The sequence below is a fragment of the Echinops telfairi genome, unplaced genomic scaffold (genome assembly GCF_000313985.2).
Source record: "Echinops telfairi isolate 266 unplaced genomic scaffold, ASM31398v2 ScPeMD7_60;HRSCAF=208, whole genome shotgun sequence".
Taxonomy (NCBI): domain Eukaryota; kingdom Metazoa; phylum Chordata; class Mammalia; order Afrosoricida; family Tenrecidae; genus Echinops; species Echinops telfairi.
In genome coordinates this window covers 39255758-39280432 of record NW_022103958.1, presented here as the reverse complement: position 1 = coordinate 39280432, position 24675 = coordinate 39255758, and the positions used below count along the sequence as shown (strand labels likewise).

Below are 24675 nucleotides of genomic sequence, written 5' to 3'. Positions count from 1 at the left end.
TCCCCTACCCTGCAGGTGTCTAGTCACATTCAGGTTCTTGCCAGAAGGAAATCTCGTGATTTTCATTCCAAGCTAAAGGTATGCGCTTTCCTGCTTTTTGGCTTGTGGTTGCTATGCACCTCACTTCCTGTTTTCCATGGTGACCGTGAATGCCTGGTGCTGGGATCCTGTAACCTAGTTTCCTCGCATGGAGAGCGTTGTCCTTCCTTTGTGTCTAATCTCTCCGTCTGTGTACTAGCCTCACATTAAACGCGAGTGTGCGTGCGTGTGTGCGTGTTCCTGATAACAATGCCTATGCAGCGCAGAGCTGGTCGTGATAACTTTGCAGCCCAGAAACCTGTTTGGTTTTTTTTTTTTTGTTTTCTTTTTCTTAATCTTTTTTAAACCTTCAAATGGCCACCAAACAGCCCAGTAATTGGAAAGCAACAAAGTCCAAGAGAGGCACAGTGGATGCAGAAATTATTTTTAAAAGAAAAAATCATTTCCTGAATGGTCATGAAATGCCTTTAAAAAATAAATTTAAATATTATTTTGATGTATTTCCAAAAAACATGAAAAAGAGGTCCTTTTCCTGTAATGCTTCTTCCAACATGGGAGACTATTTGAGGCCACATTTCTTCCACGTTGCTTAATAATGTTTTCAAAATGAACGGCTCTGTTATTAGGAAAGAAAGTTTGAGGCATGGCCTTCAAACAAAAGGAAAAATGGATTTTACAGACAGGAACGTTCTTGATCAAGTAAGCCCGCGTTTGCAACTCAATATACAGTGAGTTTTAATTTTTCTCCCCCCTCTCCACACATCTCATTTTCCAATCCCTTAAAATGATTGTGAAGCTAAAAATGGAAGCATGGACCATTTTAAAAACAAGTTCTCCCCATTTTCGTCTCTTCCAAAGTGTGCAGTGAAGACGGTCTGACTTTGTGTCTTTTCCCAGTGCCCTGTTTCCAGCAGTGCAAAGGGATGTTTGTTTACAGGGAAGAGTTCAACTTTCTAGCAAAAGTGAATTTGGATCCTGTATTATAGCCTTTCCGATGTGCCTTGGTTTTTGCCTTGTTCTGGGCTGATTTTTGCCATATATTAATGTGTTTTTGTTTGAAACGAGAAAACACAGTGTAATATCACTGCATTGGGTGGCGGAACACTGGGACTCTACCCAAAGTCCTCAGACTTTTTCTTTTCTTTCTTTTTTTTATGCAAACCAGGCTGGCAGTGGAGCCGGACTAGGGCCTATGCTAGGCTAGGCGGGAGCAGTTGGCGTGGTTCCCTCTGCAGTGGGCTGGCTCGCTCGCACATGTGGCTGATGGTGGCTGGCTTTTAGCTGCACTGGCTGAGCAGTTGGAAGACTAAGATAACTAAATAGAATCCCGCTTTTTAACCCAAGGTGCAGTCCCCTCTATGTGGATGTAACTACCCCAGTGTTTGCTGAAGTTCTGACTCTGTTTCTGGTCTTTCTGAGCTAACGGGTTAATGATGTACAAAGAAGTTTACAGACATTAATTGTGTGTTTCCAGTCGAGATATTATGAATTGCACTCTTTGCACTGTTGGCATGGTTCTTGTCGACTTACGGGGCACAGAGTCCTCAGCTGAAAGCCCGAACAGTAAAACCCTTTTGCTTGGTGATTCTTCCTCAAGAGGAATATGTTTGCTACTCTAACTTTGCTTTTTACATATGCCTACACAGAGACACACAGCTATATTTGTTTTGTTCTTTAAAAAAAAAAAGGATTATTGGCCCCGCTCTCAGGCCTGGCCCACTCTCCTTTGGGGCAGGCAGCGGAGGAGGTGGGAGAAGAGGCAGTGGTGTAGCAACTGGCTCAGCATTTAAGCTCCAAGAACCACCTCCGTCTTCTGTGGCTCCTTTCCTTCCTCCCTGCCACATGATTCTTTGGGAAAATGGACTCCTTTGTGTGTGTTTTTTGTTGTTGTTTTTTTGTTTTGCATCACTTAACAATGGAGTGTCCCAGGCAAGGAGCTCATCATGGTAGGCAGTTAACACCCAATCTTCTACTCACAGAACCCGCAGTGTATACGGGACCGTGAAATAGAGCTTTCTGTTATGCATAAGGGTTAGCTGTTAGTGCCAACGTAAAGCACAGAAGGGATTCTAGGGACCCTCTGCATAGAAACGTACTTCTGAGTTTAAAAACTGGAAGAGAGGAGTTACCATAATGTTCAACCACGTCCATGTCCATGTGAAGTAGTGAGTTCCACAATTCTGACTCTGAGGAGCCACGCAAGGAAACAGGCTCAAAGGGTGTAAGTTAATTTGACAAAAGTCTCAAACCTTAGTAAGTGACAAAGCCCCGATTTGAACTCAGACCCTTCTGAATCCTAAAACCACTTCTCTTTCAGGCAGAATTTTATCTAGTGGAGATGGGAGAAGGCTTCATGCCATTGCGTAGCGTGTGTAACCTGTCACCCCTCATGTTTGCTGGAGCTGCAGCCCTTTGGTTTAGAACAAAGAGGAATGTTTAACGTGGACCTGTAAACATGGAGGTCAGAATACAGGCCTGCCCTTAGGAGTTGGTGCTTTGACGGTCATCAGTAACTCAGGGGGCGATGCGACCTTACTGCACAGAGCTGTCATGGCATCATGCTGTGGGCGTCAGGAGAAAGACTTGGCTGGCCCTTGCTTCCTAAAGATGCTACTGCCTCCACTTCTCCCACGGGCATTCTATCCTAAAGGCGTGGCCCTTAGCCTCCCTAACCAGCCATTGCTTGGAAGTGGGTTCAGACTCTTAAACTGACAAGGTCTCGATGGAGGAGGTGGATCTCATCTATGCTATTGTTCAGCTCTGGAGTCTTCTTGCACATTTGTGAGGGGCAGGAGCAAGCATCCTCCCCAACTTTGGGATGGGGTGAGAAGATAGGCACAGTCTTCTGGGGCCTTCCGTATCCTCTACTGTGATAAACGCACTAGAGTCGTGGGAAGCCATCCCAACATGGCAAGCACGGGTACCAGGCTGTGGAGATGGGAGGAAGTTACTAAGCTCTCAAGAGATGCTGAGCTGTGCCTGAGAAGATGTAGGAAAGTTTCCTATCAGGATCTGCTGTGGCAAGCCCTCCCTCAGCCAGGCTGGTCGCCACCTCCACCCAGACTCCGAAGTCAAAAGAATTCTGTTTTCTGGAGCAAACAAAGGCCTTTGGTTCTCCTGTTGTGACTGAGGCCAAACTTAACGTTTACCTTTTCCTCCCAGGGAGCTTGAAAAGGTGCTCTGCCCACACCTGGGGTCCTTGCCAGGTGTGGCTTCCATGTGAGGCCTCTCTCGCCTAGAAGCTGTTCTTCCCTTGCGGAGAGGAGTGTGGTCTCCCAACCTTTCTTAAATAACAAAACTCATGTTTCATTTCAAACTCATACTTGAAACTTTCAATACAGCATGGAAAATTCCATGATCTTTCTAGTCCATTGCCCAATGAACCTTTTTGAAGGTTCCCCCCATACTCCCTCATAGAAGTGAGTGAATGCTGTTCTAATTGAAGCACAGCTTCTCTCAGACATCTCAAACCTTTGACTGTTCCGCTAAATAAGGTTTGACAAGCCACACGGCTTTACACAGCAGGCAGAGGAGATGCCTAGCTGTCAGGCTGTCCCTCCTAGCCACGCATTCCAGAACAGCCCATGTGTCCCATTTTTAAAGTTGTATTCTCTGAGCTCTGGAGCTTGCTTTAACATACACCAAGTTCCCCCGAAGGCAACAGGCTCAAAGAAACCATTGGAAGAGAGTAGCCATTCTTACGTTCATATTTGTAGTTGAGTCATCTCACTAAAGAAAGCCACTCTCTTGGAAGTCTCTTGGAATAAATTCCAAAGGCCAGCTCTATGGTGCTGCTGCCAAGGACACAGAATCCACAGTGCTTTCCAAGTGTTTGCTTAGGGCCTAGATCTCCCCCGAACGTGAATGTGTTCTGGAGAAACACCAGACACATCTACTGTTTTCAGCTTCATCCGTGGAGAAAACATGGGGCTTCCTTGAGGGCCATCCCCAGGTAGGGGAGCTCAGTAGAAGTTAAGCAGGACAGTGTGGGTGCAGCAAAAGCAGTGACTAATTCCAAGTGTGGGGGACTTGAGAAAGCTTCAAGGAAAGGAGGCCATTAGAACTGAGCTCAGAAGAAGGCAGAAACTTTCTCTGCCTGGGGGAAAGGGAGGCTGTAAGGGCCGCTTGCCGTTACAGGCTTGGGGTGGGCAGTGAGGCTGCTGGAGAGGCCCTGCAGACTTCTGTGGACGTTGGAGTTTACCATCTGAGGCGCTCTCGCCAGTCGTTTTTCGGAGGGTCATTAAGAGGGAGTCAGTAATTCAGAGATAGCAGTGAGGTTCGTGGGGGGGGAATAACCACACTCACAGAGGGCAGTAGTCAGCCCTTCCTGCCATCTTTGGCTGCCTTCCCAAGCCAGGCACCTTCTCCGCCTATCTGCTCTTAGTGTTTTTAAAGAGTAAATTATTTTTGAACGTTTTTGTCCTTAATAAAGCTGGAAAGTATACGCCAAATGATTTTCAATAACAGCAGTTGAAGCTTAACTTATTAAAGACTGGGGTCTCTTAAAGGCATGTGCATCTAAATTTATAAGTGAAATTTTCGATGTTGCCCTGTTTTCAACCCAGCAAGGAAAAAGTACAGAGAATAACATTTTTTATGTTTCTACCATCCATAGATGTTCATTTTTACTGTGACACAGTTCCTTTCATATTTTAAATGAAAGAAATGCTAAACCGTTGTACTTATACAGTTTATTTTCTCTAACCAATATCAATCTGTCTCTTTCCTTCAGTACTTCTGTCTCTCTCTGGCCATTTATTTTCACAGAGAACACAAAAATGCACCCCTAGCTCTCTGCCCTCTTTTTGCCACTGTCCTAAAATTAATCTAGAGTTTTATTCATTGTCTGTCTACCAGTTGTATTCTTTTGTGTTATAGCAACAAACTGCTAACACTCCCCTGCCCCCCCACACACACACAATTTACAGCAGCCTGAGCCAAGGCAAACTTGACTAACTCTTTGGGGTGACCACATGGATATTGACTAAAGACTAGAAGGGGAATATGCCGGGAGCCGGGAACTATTAAGAAGTGTAAGCGGAAGTAGCCAGGGAGAGACAGAAGGGGAGGAGGAACATGAGGCCCCAGAGCTGAGGGGTGGGGGAGGGGCCTGAAGAGTGCAGTTGACTGAAGAGTTGGTTACAGGGAAAGGGGACTAAAACACACTTGTGACCAGAGCTCCAGAACTTTGGGAATTAAACACACTTTCAGTTTATGCTTTTGCTAAGAGTGATCATTGATGGACTAGAAGAGAGCTTATCTTAGATATAAGAGAGAGTGTTTCTCAGTGGTAAGAGTGCCCTAGGTCATGTGTCTCTCCCCCTCCCTCCCACCCCCCAAAATCCTTTGGCTTAGCCATTCTTCAGATGGAAGGTATGTTTTTAGGTAGCTGGGTCTGGGTTTTCATTATAAAATGGAAGGTGAATTCATCCTAGGGCTAGAGGAATAAGGAAGGGCCTCTGTTGTGTAGCTGTGGGAGCATGCATGGGAGAATTCCTAGTGCTCAGCCTCAGAGATCACCACCAGTGCCCCTTAAACCAGAAGCATGTACGGGCTTTTGCCTTGTCCATCCAACATTTCGGATTGTTGCATGCATGCCTGAGAAGACCTGGTGGGTTATTCTCAGAGCTGGCCCACAACGTTATGCATTAGTCTCGATTTTGGATTATTTCCGCTCTGGAGGGTTATTATCAAGAAGGCACACAGCAAGATTCTCTGTGAATGCTGCATCCCTCTTTGTTCCTACTCAGAGGTCCCACTCATGGTTCCTGCCAAGCCTCTGCAAATGTTCATTGGCGAGGCTGGCCAGGCCCTGCCCACAGGCCTCCTTTGTCCATGGCTATTAGGTGCCCTAGAGTTGGGTCTGACTTGATAGCAACCTTGTGTACAGCAGAATGAAACACTGCCAGGTCCTGCGCCCTCCTCACAATTGCTCTTATGTTTGAGCCCATTGTTGCAGCCACGGTGTCGGTCCATCTCATCAAGGGCCTTCCTCTTCACTGCCCCTCCATGTTACCAAGTATGGTGTCCTTCTCCAGGGTCTGGTCTCTACTGACAGCATGTCCAAAGGAGGTGCTAGGTGCTCCCTATTCAAAGCACCCTTACAGAGATCAGGGAAGAGAGAACATTGGTCCTGCATTTGCTGGCACCAGGCGCTTTCAAGAACTACAGCCAGCTCAGGCCACCTTCGCTGTGGACCAGCACCTCCCCATGTGAAGTTGGAGTAGGCTGTTTCCGGTTCACATCTTGGAGTGTGTTTTGAGAGGGCATAACTCTGGACAGTCCTGGAGAGAAAGGAAGTCTCGGCTCTGCCCTTGGCCACAGCATGAAGTAGACACACTTCGGTGGGACACACAACGCCGAGCTCTAGACACGCGCTGCAGAAGAGCCCGTAATGCTGACCCTGCATCATCTCAGCAGAGCAGAACAAGGTCTGAGCCTTTCTGACTGCGATCAGTCACTGGTGACTAATTTACGAGGCACATGGGCGCCCCCGGGCCCATTTTCTTCATTTTCGCCCTGGTGGCCTTTGTGATGTGATTTCTGAACAGGCCATTCCTTCCAATAAGCAGCGAGCCCCAAAGTTCAAATTGTTGAATTAGTTCTCTTGAGAAGTTTCAGAACCTTGCTGGGGCCGCTGTGAAAGCCCAGGCTGCTGACTCCTGTTTGTGTTGCAGTGGCTTCCACCCAAGTGCAGACCAGCCCTCAGGGAAGACAGACACACGTTCCCCTGGAAGTGGCCCTCATCCCTGTGGCTCCCCCACCCACTCACCCCTTCCACAGCTAACTCTTAGTGCCCAAGGCAAAGCACACCGGATACAACAAGTGTCTTTGTCTCCCTGTCGGCACTAAGGCACTTGGCCTTGCCACTGGACTTGGGAAATGATGCATGGCCTTTGCTGGCATGTCCCAATCTTTGGGGAGTTCTTTGGCATTCCTGGCAGGCATCCACTCTCCTCAAGATAGGCTCATTGCCTTGTGGTTAATTTAACAGAACGAGAGCTTAGATTGGAGACCATGGTTTCCTCTTGCCTGAGTGTGATGGTATTAGAAGATGTCTTCGCGGCATGGCCACGCCGAACTTCAATTGGGAGGCAGAACATTGACCCACATCAGCCTTGTTCTGAACGGAGCCCCGGCGGTATGGTGTGGAAGGCCAGCAGAAACAGCCTGCCTCGATGTTACACAGAGCACACCCCATGCTCATCAGCCTCCAATAGACAATGCCCAAGAGGCCCATTGACCTTGAAGATCATCGTGAGGACCAGAGCTTTTAAATATTCCCACTGCTGAGCTCAGTGAGCCTGAGTATCAGGGTCAACAAGGGCAAGGCTGCAGGCAAGGTGCTTGCAGAGTACTTGATGTGATTCCCAGAGCAGCCAAGAAGCTGGTTTCGTTCCTCTGATAAGACAAATGAGGTAGCAGCAGCCTGACTGTCTTAAGTGACTGGCCCAGAGCCACACATCTGCATTGGCTCCCACAGCTGTCTGGCAGCGAACCTAAGCTCTTTTCATGGTGTAATGATGTCTTGCTGCCTCTCCCAAAGGTGCCAGTCAGGAGGAGTGCTCACCCCCCTGCCTTGAGTGTGCTGTCTCTCGCTCCACCCACCCACCCACCCACAGCCAGCCAGCCAGCCAGTTGGTTCAGACACAGTGACTCTGCATTGAGGGTTTGAGACACAGTGCATCTTTATAGGAGCAAGCTGCCTCATCTCTCTCCCAAGGAGTTTTGAGCCACCGACCTTGGGATTAGCAGCCCAGTGCCTAACCCACGGAAAAATCAAGATTCCTTAGTTCCCTCTCTCACTCCCTGCCATTGAGTTGATTCGGCCCTATAGGACAGAGTAGAGCTGCTTCTGCAGGTTTCTGAGACTGTAACTTCATGGGAGTAGAAAGCCCAGTCTTTCTCCCAAGGAGTGTCTGATGGTTTCAGACCGCGGACCCAGCACCGAACCACCACACCCCCAGGGCTTCTAGAGCCCAATTTTAATTTTGTCAGTGTGCTTCAAGGACACAGCAGGTGAGTGACAGGAACCAGTCTTCAGTCGGTGGCTAAGCTTGATCAGCTGCCCACTAGGGTTCCTCTGGCCTCTCCCGGATGTCCCACCTGCTTCCTGCTGTCACCTTCCAGAGAAACAGGACTGACGAGCAGAAGAGTGCCTTCTCCCAGATAACTCAGACCTAATCGACAGCCAGGCAGCGCTGAACTGAATCCCTGGTAGGGAGTTGATCCTGCACACCAAGATGTCACATGGATTCTCAGCTGCAAACAGCCCTTTATGATGCTAAGGCCCACACCAGAATGGAAGAAAAAGCTGTTGACAATTATAAAATACTAAATATAGCTCAGTACCTTTAAAAATGAACAATGGTAAAAGCCTTGAGTTTTTCTCCCCCCCTTTGATGTGAATGGAGCCTTTGGCATTTGGAGATACAATAGGATGAATTAATTACTACTCATTAGACAGCAAGTCAGGCGAAGTATGAATGTGCCTTCTCGCCTCGACATTAGCTGTTGCCAGACTGAAATGGCCCCTTTTGTGTTTACTCCTGCCTTCTCTAATAATAAGTAAATTAGAGATCATGGCTAGAAAAATTCAAGGGCCCTCCAGCCTTTCTCTAAAGCCTTCCTATAGTTTTGCGATGTTTATCTTCTCAGGGGCTACAGCTAATCATTGCAAAGGGCATGTGAAGCTGCATAGTGCAAGATTAGAAACAACATCTGAAAAATGACTTCTTGGGAAACTATTTTGTGTTTTGTGTCTTTTTCTGAAAAAGTGATTTTGCAAGCAAATTACTGTCTTTCCTTGCCTGCACTTATATTTTTATATTGCGGGGGAAAGTAGATTTGAAGGAAGGCATTTAATAGCTATCAGGAGGTTTTGAATCCTTGGTCATTTCCCCCCCCCCCTTTTTTCTTCTTCTTCTTTTGACTTTACATATTTTTCCCGGTGCACATTTGTAGCCTTTCATATGAATAAATTAGTTGGGAGTCTTTTATATTAGATCTGAAATGATGGCTCTGAATAAGCTGTTTGGAATAAATTGATTTAGTATGCCAGTCATAAAAATTCTATATATGGCAGCTGTATTATGCTGTATATGTAAGCATGTTACCTTTTTATATTATGTTTAAAATGTGTGTGTGTGTGTGTGTGTGTGTGTGTGTGTGTGTGTGTGTGTGGTGAATGTCTAAATTATGAGGTAATTGATTTTCCAGAATAATCAGAAGGTGGGAGAGCTGAGAGAGAAAGGAGCAAGACTCCCCAAACATCCAGAAGCTGATTCACAAAAGCCCTGGAGCCTTGTGCATTTGTAATACTGCTGCCTTCCTGTCATGTATATTACATGTAGACATTTTCCAAACAGTGTGTACTTTTCAGCCACAAAAAGGAGGCAGTCAGTGGAACAGGGAGTTGTAGCAGCAGCCCGCTCTGCTTCATGAAATATGAAAGCCTGTTTACTAGTAACAATAACAGTTTGAAAGGCTTCAGGTTGAGGAGCTTATGCGTGACACAGCTGGCTTGCACCGTGTGTGGCTAGCTCAGTGAAGCTACTGACAGTAGTGGCGCGCCAGCAATTGGATATTGAAGAAAGTGGGGTAATGAGACGTGCACCCCGGGCTCGAGTGCTTCATCATCTTTACTTTCAAGTCAGGGGCGCCATTTGTTCTCAGCACCCACCTCCTTTCATAAGGATGGAGAGAGAGAGTCAGTAATATGAGAGTTGGTGCAAACTGGTCCCAGCTTCTGTCTGGGACACATTTTTGTTGTGCATATCTCGTTAGAGTATTTCCTGTAGCTGGTGGCACCGTGGTCAAACACCTGTCTACTAACAGGAATAGTGGCCTTTCAAACCCATAGCCACCCTGCATAAGGGAGATGTACTACTGGTTCCGGAAAGATTCATAGCTTTGGCAACCCTATGGGGGCAGTTCTGCTCTGTCATGTAGGGTCTGTGTGAATCAGAACCAGCACACAACAATAACCCTCCCCATAGAGTGTAAAGCATAAAATTGATCTCAACACTCTCAAGGTAGAAGTTTAATGTGCTCATCCTTCGTCCATTTCACCCACCTCACAAGTGTTGGGGACACGTCTTAAATGGCATACAGGTGTGGCCACATCGGTGTTTACATGGGCTTCAGTGATTCTGATAGAGGAGGTCCCCCCTGCAGTCCCGGGGTGAGCAGCAGAGGATGGACAGGAATGTTCAGATGGCCAAGGATAGGGAGCAGAGTGACACAGGGCAGCGATTTGCTCAGGCCTGACATTTAGAGTTATAATTCTTTCCCTGCAAAGCCAGGCGTGTATCCGTGGGCTGGAAATGACAATTTAGAGACCCTGCCATTGAAATCTCTTAGCTCGGCCTCCTCCTGTCCTCCCATTTCAAGATAAGTGGATCTACAGCCGAGCTTGCAGTTCTGATTTCAAGATCTGTCCCCGGTGGTGCTTTATTATCTCCAAGGTTACTTCAGATTTCAAACCAAAATATCCCTTACCCTTTTTAAAAATGGCAAATGTAGATCATATATAAAGGGGTGGGGAGGAGGTGGTGTTAGGAAATTAAATGAGTCGTCAGAATGTCGCCAGGACAAAAGGTAGGAAATCACTGGTCTAGATATTTCTTAGTCCATTTGCAGAAAATTGCCTATTCTCAAATAGGTAGGTCAAGTGCAGACAGAACTTCTACTTGAGATAAAATTTCCTCTCCACACTTGGCTTTCTCTCTATTAGGATGGGCAGCTAGCTGAGTGCTGCCCAAATTTTAACATCTTGCTCTCTCCTCATTAGTGTGTGTTATGGTTTCTTTTCTTTTGGGGAGGTAGGGGGGTGGGAATGTGGGGGCAGGGCAGCAGCTAGGCTGTATCTATTAAGATGTTTTTGTATTTTTTGCTTCTGACTAGCTACACATAATGTACTCTTGGCTTTAGACCACAAAGGGAACCACTTTCTTTTGTAGGTAAAGAATTTGTGTGTGTGTGTGTGTGTGTGTGTGTGTGTGTGTGTGTGTGGATTTGCCCAAGGTTAATGCAGCTCGTTAGTTAGTGACAGGGCAGGCTGGACCTGGCTCCTCTGACTGCCCAGCACCGAGACCTTTTACTGTCACACAGCAAACGGATGACATGGAAGAGATGGTTTTTGCTCCTCCCACTTTTGAGCTTTGGTTGTCCTTGAAGTACTTGGTAGAATGCTGGGTCACAAGAGAAACCAAGCCATATTGAACACCAGAAAAAGGATCCCAGTTCTGAGGCTATGTGACATCAAAAGCCAAGATGGCTACTCTTCTCCCTCGCCTCAGCTGACTAATAGTTAAACAGGCAGTTGGGCAGGCGTAAACATTGAGGGCATTTTCAGTAAGCCTCCAGAGGGCCACGCTCCCGGGATGGAGTGGGTGACGGAGATGCAAGCAGAGACGTGGCATTGGACCACCGGTGTTTGGATCCAGGAAGCGCCTCACCCATGTACAGAAATACACTCTGTATTGGCCCGGGGGACTCAGGCCTTCCCCGTCAGCAGTATTTCCTGAGCTCAGAGCCCCGGCTCAGTGGTGAGGCCTCTGCAGGGGCAGAGCCCACCAGTCTCCTGTGGTAGTGCTCTCTGAAGCCAGTCGGCGAAGCCAGCAAGAAGGCCCAGCCACCATTTTCCAAGCTCCCCAGCCTGGGCCCTAGAGGAGTTATAGGGCAGCTTCCACAGGAGAAAGGCTCCCCTGGCCCGGCCCATGCCATTTCTCCAGTTTGAGAAATCGTCTCCAGAGCATTTCTAATCTCACCTTTTGGGGGGTTTCATGCTTGGGGGCTGTAGTGATGGCTCCACAGAGAAACCAATGAGTTCATATTAATGCACCGGGGTATGCTCTCTTTGCCCAAGAGTGAATGGAGCCAGGCTTTGTGGATTACACACGGATTGCCCTCTGAGGAGATGGACTGGCCGGTGTTGGTTCAACCACAGGCCAGTTAACACTATGTGGGCTACATGCCTGGGACTCAGTTCAACGTAAGGACATGTTGACATCCCCTCCCCCCAAACTTCCATCACCTACCTCAAGATGTGAGTTTTTCTGAGCTCCTCAAAGCCTGAGATGTCTTCAGAACCAAAGAGAAACGGGACAGAGGAAGCTAGCTCTAGGTTAGAGCAGTCGATACAGAAGCAAAGGGAGCCACAACTCCGGGAGTGCTGTCTGGGGAGGAGCTAACAGACAGAAGACCATCACCCGGGGAACCTCCTGGGACCGTGCCCTCCTTTCAGGGACCCTCTAAATGTCCACTCAGCGCGGCACACCTGTCCGCCACAGATGCTCATGATGATGCAGTGTGTCCCTGCAGAGCTTGTCACGAGGCGCTCACTGTGCTTTTCGGAGGGAGGCCAGAGGACTCTATGGAACGTCAGTAAACACGCATTTGTTTGTGAAGCTTTTTTCCACGGGCAGACGAACACAGGCTTTCTGAAAGTTCACGTGTACTCCCTGGCCAGAGTGGTGTCCCCATCCTCATAGCTGGGTGGTGTAGGCTTTGATGTTTCTTTTTAACTTCTTCATTCCATCTTGCCCTGGGTGTGTCTCTGTGTGCTTACTCATCACCTCTGGTTGACTCTGTGAACCCTGAAAGTCGCCTCCCTACATAAGCCTGAACCTTCCCATGGCCCTCAATCATCTTGAAACTCCCCGGTGGCAGCAGGGATGGAGGGTGGCATGTTTGGGTACCCCCATTTTACTCCTGGTTGGTTAAAAGACGGCTTCCAGGCTGGGCTGATGGCAGAGACCCGCTTATATCAGCCCAGGAGCCTTTCCATACCTGCCAGGCACGAACCCCTGCCCAGACCAGCAGAGCCTGCCTACCTCACACAGGGCAGGTAGTGGGGTGCGGGGGAGGGTGGTGGTATAGAATCATCTCCCCTCTGCACGTGGGGAAGCCATAGCACCCATTCAAAAGGGTCAGGGGTAGTGTGTTGATCATTAATTAACTGGGTGCCCTTTCTTGACGCTTGCCCTTCTGGGCCACTCTTTCCGGGTCTCCTGCTCACCTGTCACGTGGGGGCGGGGAAGGGGGGGAAAGAACCATGCTATTTTACTGAAGCCAAGCATTGTGTTTGTATACCTAAGTACTCTTGAACTGAGGAAGAAAAATAACCCTGCCTCTGCACACAATCATTTTAACAAACTGTTTATTATTGTATCCAGGTGACCAGCATGGTAAGTATTTTCACCAAACAGAGTATTCTGTATTTTAGCTGTGCTTGGCAGACGTTTTGGCTAGCATTGTGTGACCAGCCTTGGCTTTTATAGAACAGTCCCATGTAGGAAAAGGGGAGTCAGACTCTTGCCTGTAGAACCTTCTACGCTGCCCATGGCTTTAGAAAGAGCCTGTGTAGCTGCAGACCCCCCGGCGGGGAGACTGAGCATGCGCCCGCCAGCATGCGCTTGGCCCGCCCTCCTGCCCCATCCGTCCGTCTGTCCAGCAGTCCACCCGCTGCTTCTGAGCCACCATCCCCTTGCAGGGCTTCCAGACCTCAAGTGACCCCAGCAGCTCCTGGAACTGTGGCCATGTGACAGCACCCCCTCATAGGGTTTACCAGTGCTCTGTGGCTGGACTGACCCTAGTGCACACCCCATCTCTTTCCCCGCCCCTCTTCCCTCTCTACTTAAACCTGGTCCCCTGATTTCCCCCCGAAGTGCGTCAGGTCTAATCAAGGGCGAAATCTCCCTCTGGAAGTTGAAAGTAGACACAGACGTAGCTCCTTCCCAGAGGCTCCCCGTTTTGCAGGTAGCGCGGTTACGATATGGTTTTAAAGACCTTGCCGCCGGGCATCCCCACTGCAGGTGCAGCACCGCAGCGTCCGATTGTGCCCTCGCCTTCCGGCTGTATGCGTTCATCAGTGCATGTTTGCTGGTTTTGGCCTTTTTTTATTTTTTTTATTTATGTGGCTCCATATTTTAGTCTGTGTGCTCGTGGCTGTGCTGTTGCACGTCCTCGGTAGTCATGCCTCCTGTATTAAGTCAGTGTGTCGCTGTCACATTCAAGGATCAGACTGCAAAGGACAAGGCCCTGCAGCACATGGCAGCCATGTCCTCAGCACAGATAGTGTCGGCCACGGCCATCCACAACAAGCTGGGGCTGCCGGGGATTCCACGTCCCACCTTCCCGGGGGCGCCGGGGGTAAGTGACGTGCTGGGGCTGTGCTGGGGGGCGGGGCTAGCAGTAAACCTTCCCACAGCACCTCCTGCAAACATGATCTGAATCATGCGGAGCGAGAAGACTGTGTGATGCCAGGAGGGGGGCAGAATGAGGGGAAGAGAGAGGAGAGGGGCACAAGGAGGAGGAAGCAGCAGCTGGGGAGTCTTTAGTCCCTGAAGACACAGTGTGAAGACTCACCTCCAGTGTGTCTGGGTCAGGCCCTCCCTCCTCTGCTCCTCCCTGGATCGCTGTATCCTCAGGAAGTTACCGGGGGACAGAGTAATCGTGGGTCACCAGCCAGAGGTTCGTGTTTGTTACTGGCACTGCTCCTCAGAATAACAGTAAATACCTCTTCCTCGCACCGCCACGTCCGTTACAGACCAGGAAACAGAGATGACTCGCTAACAACTCACAGTGATTCCAACCCATAGAGATTCTGTATACAATGGAAGCAAAACCCTGCCCCAGCCGGACCCTCCTCCAGTCACTTCTACCGCGTAGACCGCTGTTGTAGCTGCTGTCTGTACGTCTTTCTGAGGGTTGAGCTGCAAGGATGGTAAAGTCAGAATCAAACTCAGGCCCTGTCGGCCCCACAGCCCCAACTGCTCCCTCGCACCTTGCTAGCCCTCTGGCTGGGTGATTGGCAGCCCCCGAGGCCTCCAGGCCACACAGTGAAAGACACGGTTGCATTGCCTCGCTGAGCTCATTGCCTTTACCCCACGGGCCTTCCATCCTGTGAGATGCTTCCTAGGGAGGGAGGGAGAGAGGGATGGGTGGTGATGTGGTCAGATGCCCAGATCTCCGCTAGGTGCTCCAAGGATGCCTGGGCCCTGCCCTGGAGGCTTTCAAGAAAGAGAAGCTGAGGGGAGCCTTATATTGCCAGGCCCAGAATGTAGGTCTAATGGGTGGAGAAGGTAGACCAGGCAGCCTGTTGGGCAGTGGGGATCTGCTGGCGTGGTGCAGGGGCGGCAATGCTTAGAAGTTCTGAGCTGGTCTTTGCCAAGAACCCAGCACCTGAAACCTCTTGCACTTTGCCTTCCAGTTCTGGCCGGGAATGATACAAACAGGGCAGCCGGGATCCTCGCAAGAGTAAGTCCAAGAAGGGGCTGTCGCTGGCAAGCCTAACTGGTGGAGAGTCTTGGGAGCCACACTGCCTCTGGCTTGGAGGAGAAGGGAGGTTTCACCTGAGCTCACCCAGTCCCCTAGCCCTGGTTATCTGCAGAGCTGTCTTTTTTTGAGACCCCTCTTAGGGGGTCTTCCTAAGAGACTGATAGCAAGGAAGACCCCACAGAGCCAGGAGCCCTGTAAGCAGCTCACTCCACCTTCAAGCTTACAGAGAGAGAGAGAGTTTCTAGCATCCTCCAGCTGAAACAGGAAGTCAGCTCCTGCTTTCCCCTGTGGTGAGACCAGCTAATCGGAAATCCTATGGTGATTCGGGTACAAGGGAGGCAAAAGCTCAGCAAATTGGAAGCAATGGCCGTTGGGGGAATAAGAGCAGAGAGGAAATCTTGCCATCTGTAGAAAGGATCTCTAGCTATTTGCCTGAAGCATGTCCCCAACCTTGTTGAAAATGGCGACTGCTGACCTTACTTACTCCTCTGCCAGGATGAGCCAAGAGGGCCAAAGGCAGACATCCCCACACAGAGCAGTTGCGTGAGGTTGGATTCCTCGAATCACGCCGGGTCCTGGCTCTTGAAGAGAGCTTTGCCAGGGACTGCTGACCACCAGCAGGCAGAGGCCAGTGCCATTTAGAAACCTAGGGTAGCTGTGGAGGCCCCGGGCAGACCTGATAGGAGCCAGCTCTGCCATACTGGCTTCTGACCTTGTCCTCCTCCTTCCCAGCGTCAAGCCCTTTGTGCAGCAGGCCTACCCCATCCAGCCAGCAGTCCCGGCCCCCATTCCAGGTGAGTTATGCTGCTGGGGGCCCTTCTTGGGGAAGGGCCCCTCCCTCGCCTTGCCTCCAGAGGGGGCAAATGTACTCTTGTTACTTGAAGACCCATGGTGCCCCCCTCTTGGCTCCCGGGCCCGGGTGAGCATGGAGGAGCACAAGAAGCTCACAGGGAGTCCCTGCCATGTCCTGATTCACTGGTCAACTCCTGAGAGCTCTTCAGACGGGCTTTCAAAAGAACTGGAAGCCTGGTCGCTTTCACTAAAGACACATGACAGTTCTTGGACAAGGAAGCTGCCGTGGGTGCTTCCTCATCCTAAGTGAAGGTGGATTGCCTAAGTCTGACCCCAAGTCTTTAAGGGCAGGTTCTAAGACTATTATAGTTTGATTTCTGGTGCTTGGCCTTTTAAAGGAGAGCTGCCGTGGAAGCTGAAACCAGGAGGCAGGACCCTGGCCAGCCCACCTCTGCCTCTGTCTCTCTCCCTGTCTTCCTCCCCACCACATGCTCTCCCCTCCCATGCTGACCTGTGTCCACAGAGGGGCTCAGTAGAACAAACATAGGGAGTCCTCCAACAGAAAGCTCAGTTCCACGTTGTCCTCTGTTCCTCTCCCACAGTGCATTTGGATAGCATATCCCACCGTCACGAGAAAGGAAATGACAGACGAGGAATGCCCAGCATGTTGGGCTCTCCTAAGAAACCTCTGGAAGCATTTGCTTCAGCCTGTACCACCCTGAGGGACTTGTTTCAGAGCCAGGGGTCCTCTTGTTCCTGCTGTCCTGCCCAGGCAGTTACTTCGGTTTGTGATCAGGCCCTGCCACAGTCCTGGCCTTAGCTGGAGTTGGCTCCTGGGGTCTGCTCCCGAGGCTGTTCACTGCCTGGAGTCAGAATTCCACCAGTTGAAGACTTAGTTCCACACCTAGCTAGTGAGTGGCCTTTCCTCCTAAGTCCCCAGTTTTGTGAAGCATCTTGCCCGACTATTAGCCCGAGGGCAGGGGAGAGTAGCCGAGATTAAAGTCCGGATTGGTCTTTCAGGGTTTGAGCCTGCATCCGCCCCAGCACCCTTGGTCCCTGCCTGGCAGGGCCGCTCCATCGGCACAACCAAGCTTCGCCTGGTGGAGTTCTCAGCCTTCCTGGAGCAGCAGCGAGACCCGGACTCGGTGAGTGTGACCCTTGAACTGTGTCTCGGTGAGTGTGACCCTTGAACTGCGTCTCGTGCCCAGGGCTGACTTCTCCAGCCGTCTTCTCTCCTTCCCCTGATCTCTCACCTGCCACACAGGCACCCTGTGCAAAGACGGACCTGGGAGGGGTAGAGCCAGGCAGCCTCTCAAACAAGGAAAAAGGGGTCCCCTAGCACAAATCAGGAGCCCTGGTGCTAACCACAAGATCAGTATTTTGAAACCACCAGCAGCTCAGAGGGAGAAAGAGGAGGCTTTCTACTCCCATGAAACTTTCCTGGCTTGGAAATCCACAGGGGCAGTTCTACTCTGTCCTGTGGGGTCACTGTGAGTCTGAAATAGACCTGATGGTAGTGAGTTTGGTTTTAGTTTATTGACCCATACAAACAACAACAACAACAGCACACTACCATCGAGTCACTGCAGACATGTAGGAACCCCTGTGGGTTTCTGAGATAGTAACTGCTTATGGGAGTAGAAAGCCCAGTCTTTCTCTTGCAGAGCTGCTGGTGGTTTCGAACAGCCGAACATACCGAACGCAGCCCAACCTGTAACCACTATGCCACCAGAGCTCCTTCCAACATGTAGATATTTTTAGAACTGACACTTTACTGCTGCTCAAGACCCCAGATTGGCAGGAATACTGGAGCTAAAGGGGAAGATCTCTGCATGGAGTAAAGTGTTAAAACAAAGTAGCATTTACTGAGCCTGATGCTGTGCAAGCTGTTTAACTGATGATCCTGTTCTATTCTCAAAAATGATATGAGAGTTGGTACTATCTGGTTAATGAGGAAACAGACAGGTTAGGTAATTTCCCCAGAGTCACACAGAGTATTGATGGATTTGAGATTCACACTGGGGTCTGTAGCACTCCAAAATGCTCTGACCATCAGCCTAGACTGTCAATCCAGGTCAATCTGGACTGTCAATCTATGCTTTCTCAAGATCAAAACTTTATCTTCTTAAGGAGGTGTTTGTTTTAAATGTGCAGTGACAATGTTACACAGAATGCAGTGTGTTATAATATCATAAATACCAGCCACTGTGACATCTGGAATGGATTTGTCCTTTTCCTCCTTCCCCAGCCCAAGCCCCCACATATCCACTCCTTGTCATTCCATTGTCTTCCAGCCGGGCCCCTCATTTTCCATGCATGTGCCATCTCCCCGGTACCCCGTCCTTCACACCTACTCCTGGGCCAGGAGTGTGAACACTGATCTGCGTGTGGGTGCGCTCCCGGCAGATCGGGAGGAATCGGGAGCTTGCCTTTGGGATCCCACTGATGCCGTTATACAGGCTCTGTCACCCCACCGCCTGACCCTGCGGCGCACCAACGTCCACAGAGCCCGTGTCCTCTGTGTGTCTGCCACCTTGCTTTCGCCCTGCCATCAGGAGAAGGGCCAGGAGTGGGCTGGGCCCCGTGGGCTCTGGAAACAAGGGGGGGCACGTGAGCACGTGTGCTCTAGCTTAGTGGAAAGCCTCTGACAGTGTGAGGGGAGAGACCCTCAGTAGAGGGGCTCCGCGGGGCCGCCTCACTGTGAAGATGCTGCCAACCTGGTGTCCCTGGTCCAGGAACCCGGAGAGAAGTCTGGGAGCCGGTGGGAAAATAGGGCGCGCGCCACATTCAGCGCTGAAAATGAGGCCATTGGGCCAGTGTGTGAGGAATGTGAGGCTCTTGGAGCCAAGGAAGAAGTGGCCATTCTTCTCAAGGTGCATATGCAGCTGACGGGATGGGCTTCTCCAGTCCCTGTCCATCGGGGGCATGGAAGCAGATGGCTCTGTGATGAGCCGCTGCTTCCTCTTCTGGAAGAGACTGTCCTGGGAAGTGGAGGTGGTTCTTCAGCTGAAGGCTGAGACTTGGCCCAGATGATGCTCAGCATTCTATACACAATACTAAGAATATAGATATGGTGCTGTTGAGAACATACACCAATTCATTGAGGTATATAATGCAATAGCAGTGATTACATTCCACTCCCAACTCCACTCCCTTGTTGACCTTCAACTCATAGCTCCTTAGGGCTACTGTCACATCTTTTGAGTTGCTGTTGTCCATTTGATCATGTATAGATAGTTTTTCAAGTGTGATCCATAGCTCATACAACATCATTGTTGAGAGAGCTCTGTGCCGTTGAATTCTTTGCTCCTTGTCTGCAGAAAGCCCCCTGAGGTAAGGTCTAGGTGTTCCCTATTGTAGAGATGAGTCGGCTGAGATCCATGCACTCTAAATGCTTTAGGTTTCTTAGCAGAAGTATGAGGAGCCCAAATCGAATATTCCCATACGGATGTTTTCAGATATCTTACTGTACTAGAGGTGGGAGTTGGCAGCTTATTTCCTCATTCAGCCATAGGTAGACATATTGCTCCACAGCACTGGTCACAGTCCATACAATGTGTCAACCCTCTCTCCTTTCCACCCCAACTGCCCTGCTCGCCTCCCTCCTGTGGCCCTGCCCCTCATCACCATCTCATCCCTGCTTTTGGGCAGATGTTGGCTGTTTGGGCTCATAGACCTGATTGTTTATCAGCTCACAGCCCTCACAGGAGTTACCTTATATCTCATAGGCCAATCTGTTATTTGGCTAAAAGGTGACTCCTGGGAGTGGCTTCAATTCTAAGTTAAGGTGTATCTTAGGTCAATGGTTTGGGGGCTTCCTCTAGTCTCTTAGTCGTTTCAGAATCCAGCCTTCTTTAGGAACTTGAATTTTGCACCTTAATTTTCTCTCATTCTAAACAGGACCTTCAATTGTGTCCTTGGTCAGAAGTGTTAGTAGGGGTTTTTGGGCACCATCTAGTTCTTCTGGTCTCAGGGTAGCTGAGACTGTGGTGTTTGTGGATGGCTGGTCCTGTGGATTAATTGCTTCCTTGAGTCTTAAGCCCTTTCCTCTCCTGTGCTGTAGACAAGAAGAGAGCAATGATTATGTCACAGATGGCCACCCTCACACTTTGAAGACCTCAGATGCTCCTCACCAGACTAGGATTGAGAGCTTTATCTTTATGAATTTCAGTGATTGTTATTAAGGACCATCAAGTCGATTCTGGTCCATATGAACAACCAAACAAAACGTTATCCACTGCCACCCTTGCGATTCTTCATAGCTTTCAGCCCATCTTCTTGATGGTCGTCTTCTTTTTCTCTGACCTGCTGTATGACCAAGCATGATTTTCTTCCCCAGGGACTGGTTCCTCCTGGTGACATGCAAACAAATGAAGCAAAGGCCCATCACCTTGCTTTTAAGGAGCTTTCTGAAGCTGTACTTCTTCCAAGACAGAGTTGTTCATTCTTCTGTCAGTCCACGTTATCTTAATACCTTTTACTGATACTTGAGTCAGTGTCTAGCTTTCATGTGCATGGGGATGATTGAAAATACCCTGGCTTGGCTCAGATGCATCTTAGTCTTTCGATGACTCCTTTGGCTTTTACACTTGGACAGGCCCTGGCAGCAGATTCGCCCTGTGTTTGGGAACTAAGTTATGCTAGCTGACCTAGTCGTCCAGGAGACTATGGTCCTGAGTCTTCAAACCCAATCAATCAATCCTGTGAGGGTGAGGAGAGGCCTAGGAAGTATCCACAACCACACCTCTCTGTGCTTCATTGCATATGCCATTCTGTTACCACGTCCACACATGTACACAAGCAGATAGATGTCCACAGATACACCCATGCATATTCATGCATGTCTTCCTTTTTGTTTTTTAATCATTTTATTGGGGGCTCATACAACTCTTATCATAATCCATACATCCATCCATTGTGTGAGGCACATTTGTACATTTGTTGCCATCATCATTCTCAAAGCATTTTCTTACCCTCCTGGTATCGCTGCTCTCATTATTGGTCCTGAGGGGTTTATCTGTCCTGGATTCCCTGTGTTTCCAGTTCTTATCCGTATGCATGTACTCCCATAGACACCCCCCCCTGTATTTATGTAACCATTCACACGTTGTCTTTGCTTGTTATTCCTGTTACCAAACTCCATGTTCCAGCATTTGCCATAAAAAAGTAAACTAACCTCACTGCCATTGAGTCGAAGCCAACACAGGGTGACATTGTGGGAGAGAATAGACTTCCTCTGTGAGTTTCCAAGACTGTAACGCTTTACAGGAGTAAAAAGCCCCATCACTCTCCCTCAGAGAGGCTGGTGGTCTCAAACTGCTGACCTTGGGGATCACAGCCTGACGTGTAACCACTGTGCCACCAGGGCTCCTCTTTTTTCTTCACGTACCTCTCAGTGTCTCCACTTACCAAGGTCCATTGCTGACTTCCCCCATACAGTCTTGCCCTGGCCAGCACCAGCATGAGCACAGGTGTGCTATGTGGTAGGTGGTCCCTGCTCATCACCAAAGAACTTGGCTTCTGTGTGTATACCCTTCACTGCTACGACACACCAGTCCCCAATTCCAAAACTCTTGGATATTGCATCCACTGTGAGCCAGTCTCTACCTTTGCTCATGAGCACTTTCTTCGGTTCAGAACTCTAAGGCACTGGGCAGCAAAAGTGCTAGGAAGAAGGACGTTTTTCTGCCGCTAGAAGACTGTGGTGACCCTTCCCTCTCAGTGCTCCTGTGTTCTCTAGTCAGTCTTGGTAAGGGCTCTGAGTACCCAGTTACCTCTTATAATTCTTAGTATTTGTTGGCCTTAGCCTCAAAGGGACCCGGGGGGTGGGGCTGAAATGACCAATAAAGCTATTCAGTCCAGTCTGTTGAGTGCCTACAGTGTACAGGCCTTGTCGCTGTCCCTGTGGAGCATCACATCTGGTGAGGGAGGCCAAGAAGAAACCGCCACACACAGGAGGGGTCTCAGGTGTGGTGCATGTGGGGAAAGGAACCCGGCTGAGTCTGTGAGCCGTACCACAGGGTTGGGGGGGAAGTGACCTGCAAGCAAAGAGTAAGGACGGGAAAGGGGAACAGCCCAAAGGTGATGGCCCTGGAGTTAAGAAGCCATGAATGAACATGGGTTACTATTTCTGTAAAGCCAGGGCCCACCAAGCGAAGGGTGCAGAGGAGGATGTGTTGTACCTGGATGTGAGCTTTCAATCCCTTGACTGCTGAACGGAAAGGCCTGGTTAATAGACAGCTAGAGGTCCTATCACTCACTGCCAGTGGGTTCCTTCAAGTCTTGGTTGGACCCTGTGGGGTTTCTGGAAAAAGCTGGACTCTTCCCGAAGCAGCCTGTTGCATCGTTCTCCCTCAGAGCAGTTGATGGGCTCTGAACAGCAGTTGAGCTCATAGCCACAGCACAGCCCATTCTTTGGGACCTTAAGGTTGCATAGACCTCAACAAATGATTTCTAAGTCCCTGAGATAAATGGAAGACCTACTGTGGGTCAGCACCCTTGGCTGTCTTAGAGGTATGAGTTGGGGTCTACAAGAAATTGGTATTCATGCAGTAAATAGTTTTGGAGTACCTGCCCCAGGTCTCGCACAGTTTCAGTCAGGGATTCCTCAGTGAATAACAGACAACTTTGTGATCTCATGGACCTTGGACTCCAGGATGTCGGGTGATGGCGCCCCTCACACAGAGCATTGGCCCTTCACAACTGAAAGTTAACGTGCTCTTTAGTTTAAAAAGTGTTATTTCTAAGAAGACTACAACTTTCTGACACGTTGCGTATGGCATTGAATGCCGCATTAATTCAAATCTGATCGTTTCATCGGTGTTTCACATCAGACGTCCACCAGTGCTGTGCGTAGCACTGTGTGGATTTGAAGGGGACTAACGTCATTCTCAGTGGGGGATCCTGTTCCTAATGCGCCCCTGTTAGGAGTGGTTTTTTTGCAGTTAAATTGTGTGCTCAAGGCAGATTGTGACTAGTTTGTGTTTGATTTCGGTGGAAGGGCGGGGGCATGAAGGGTAGTTCTTGTGCCCAAAGATGAGGGCTGGAACCTTTGTGAAGGAGGTGACTGACTTAAGTGATGTGGACATTTCACAAAATTATTTAAAGCATCCTGGCAATGTCTCAAGGACCTGCCTTTCAAATGACATAATCTGTGCTTGGTGGTGGGAACACAGTTTTGTTAGCATAAGGGTGTGCTGGCCCTGCAGGACTGAAGTGAATGGGAAGAAGCAGCATTGGGGTGATTTCTTTGGCGTTCAGATTTTTGTGACCCCTCAGCCTTCAACTGGAAGACAAGTGAAGTCATAGAAAAGCAGTTGCACCGATGACATATTAATGAGTTTGAATCCACTGTGCTAAGATTTAACATCAAGCATTAAGCATGCTAATTTGACAAGTGAGCCACTAAAGTGACAAATAATTAAAGGCCTCTCAACAAACACTGCGCATATAAATTCTCCAAATACTTGTCTGCACACCGACGCCCGCCCTCGTTTTCCTCTCCTGGATTACATTGGCTTCCATTACCCACTCTGGGGAGTCAGTTTTGATTCTTTGGGACCCTGTCGTACTGGGTGGAGCTGCAGTCTGCAGAAGGAGACCGCCACATCTTTCTCCTACAGAGGGGTGGGATGGTCAAGCCACTGGTCTCTTGTGTAGCAGCACGGGCACCCGAGATGAATCAGAATCATTGAAATCACACGGTCGTAAGATGCTTTCAGTAGAAGAGAACTTTATAGGCAGTGCTGCCTAAGAAAAATAAATACACTGATGAGCCGAATGCAGGCCCGTTTCTGAGCAGCAGTGTCTCATCTCACCAGCGTGACAGCAGGCTAGGTGGTGCTCCCTTCCACAGAGGCACCTGGGCAATGCCGCCGTCTCAGCGCGCATCAGGTGCAGCAGTCAGCTGTGGCCAGCGCGAACCCTAGCATGGCTGTCCTGCCTCCAAGAGGAGACAAGGCTTGCACACCTAGGCGGCAGCAGTGATGAGATGAGAGCCTCATTTCCCCCCAGGGTAGTAGGGCTCCGTCCACATCCCCAGCATTCCTGGGAATTCTTTGATGCACTGTGCACATTTCTGGAGTTTCTCTGTAAGTCCCCATTGCTGAAGACTTCTCTAGAAACGTGCCACTCTGAGTGGTGGTGGGACTAGTCCTGGTATTTGTAGTGGGACTAGGAGTAATAATGGCAGTACTAGTGGTCATGGACTCTTCTTTCACGCCAGCATTGTGTGTTTCTGTGTTTACTCCCTATGAGGCAGCTTGCCCCAGTATCAGACAGCTAACTGATATTGGACATAGGGTTCTGATCCAGGTCGTCTGTGTGCATTCTTGAGACAGTGACCAAAAGGCGATACTGTCCCTTTCCATCTGGGGAGCCAGCGGCCCAGGGCTGTTTCAGGCCCAGGGCTGTCATCCATAGGGAACGAAGGAAAGACTAATCAAAGGGGTGGGCGCCCCCTGCTGGCTCCGCATCACCCATCAGCCAGATGGCAGCGCTTTTCCAAGTCGGCGGTTTCTGTTGGTGGAGAACCAGCCCGTCCAACCCTCTATTACCTCTGGC

The 24675-nt window shown here is 49.5% G+C and overlaps 1 protein-coding gene across 4 annotated transcripts in view; it reads left to right on the top strand.

The window, feature by feature from the left end:
• Nucleotides 1-24675, top strand: part of TEAD1 (TEA domain transcription factor 1) — a 219926-nt gene that overhangs the window by 137605 nt on the left and 57646 nt on the right. For 2 of the 4 annotated variants that reach the window (XM_045290951.1, XM_004711548.2), the window contains 6 exons: nucleotides 16-78; nucleotides 13218-13229; nucleotides 14059-14193; nucleotides 15254-15300; nucleotides 16054-16115; nucleotides 17134-17258. In XM_045290951.1, the coding sequence (XP_045146886.1) occupies nucleotides 16-78; nucleotides 13218-13229; nucleotides 14059-14193; nucleotides 15254-15300; nucleotides 16054-16115; nucleotides 17134-17258 (444 nt within the window). The remainder of the gene's footprint in view (nucleotides 1-15; nucleotides 79-13217; nucleotides 13230-14058; nucleotides 14194-15253; nucleotides 15301-16053; nucleotides 16116-17133; nucleotides 17259-24675) is intronic. The other 2 variants (XM_045290952.1, XM_045290950.1) reach the window with 1 other exon arrangement.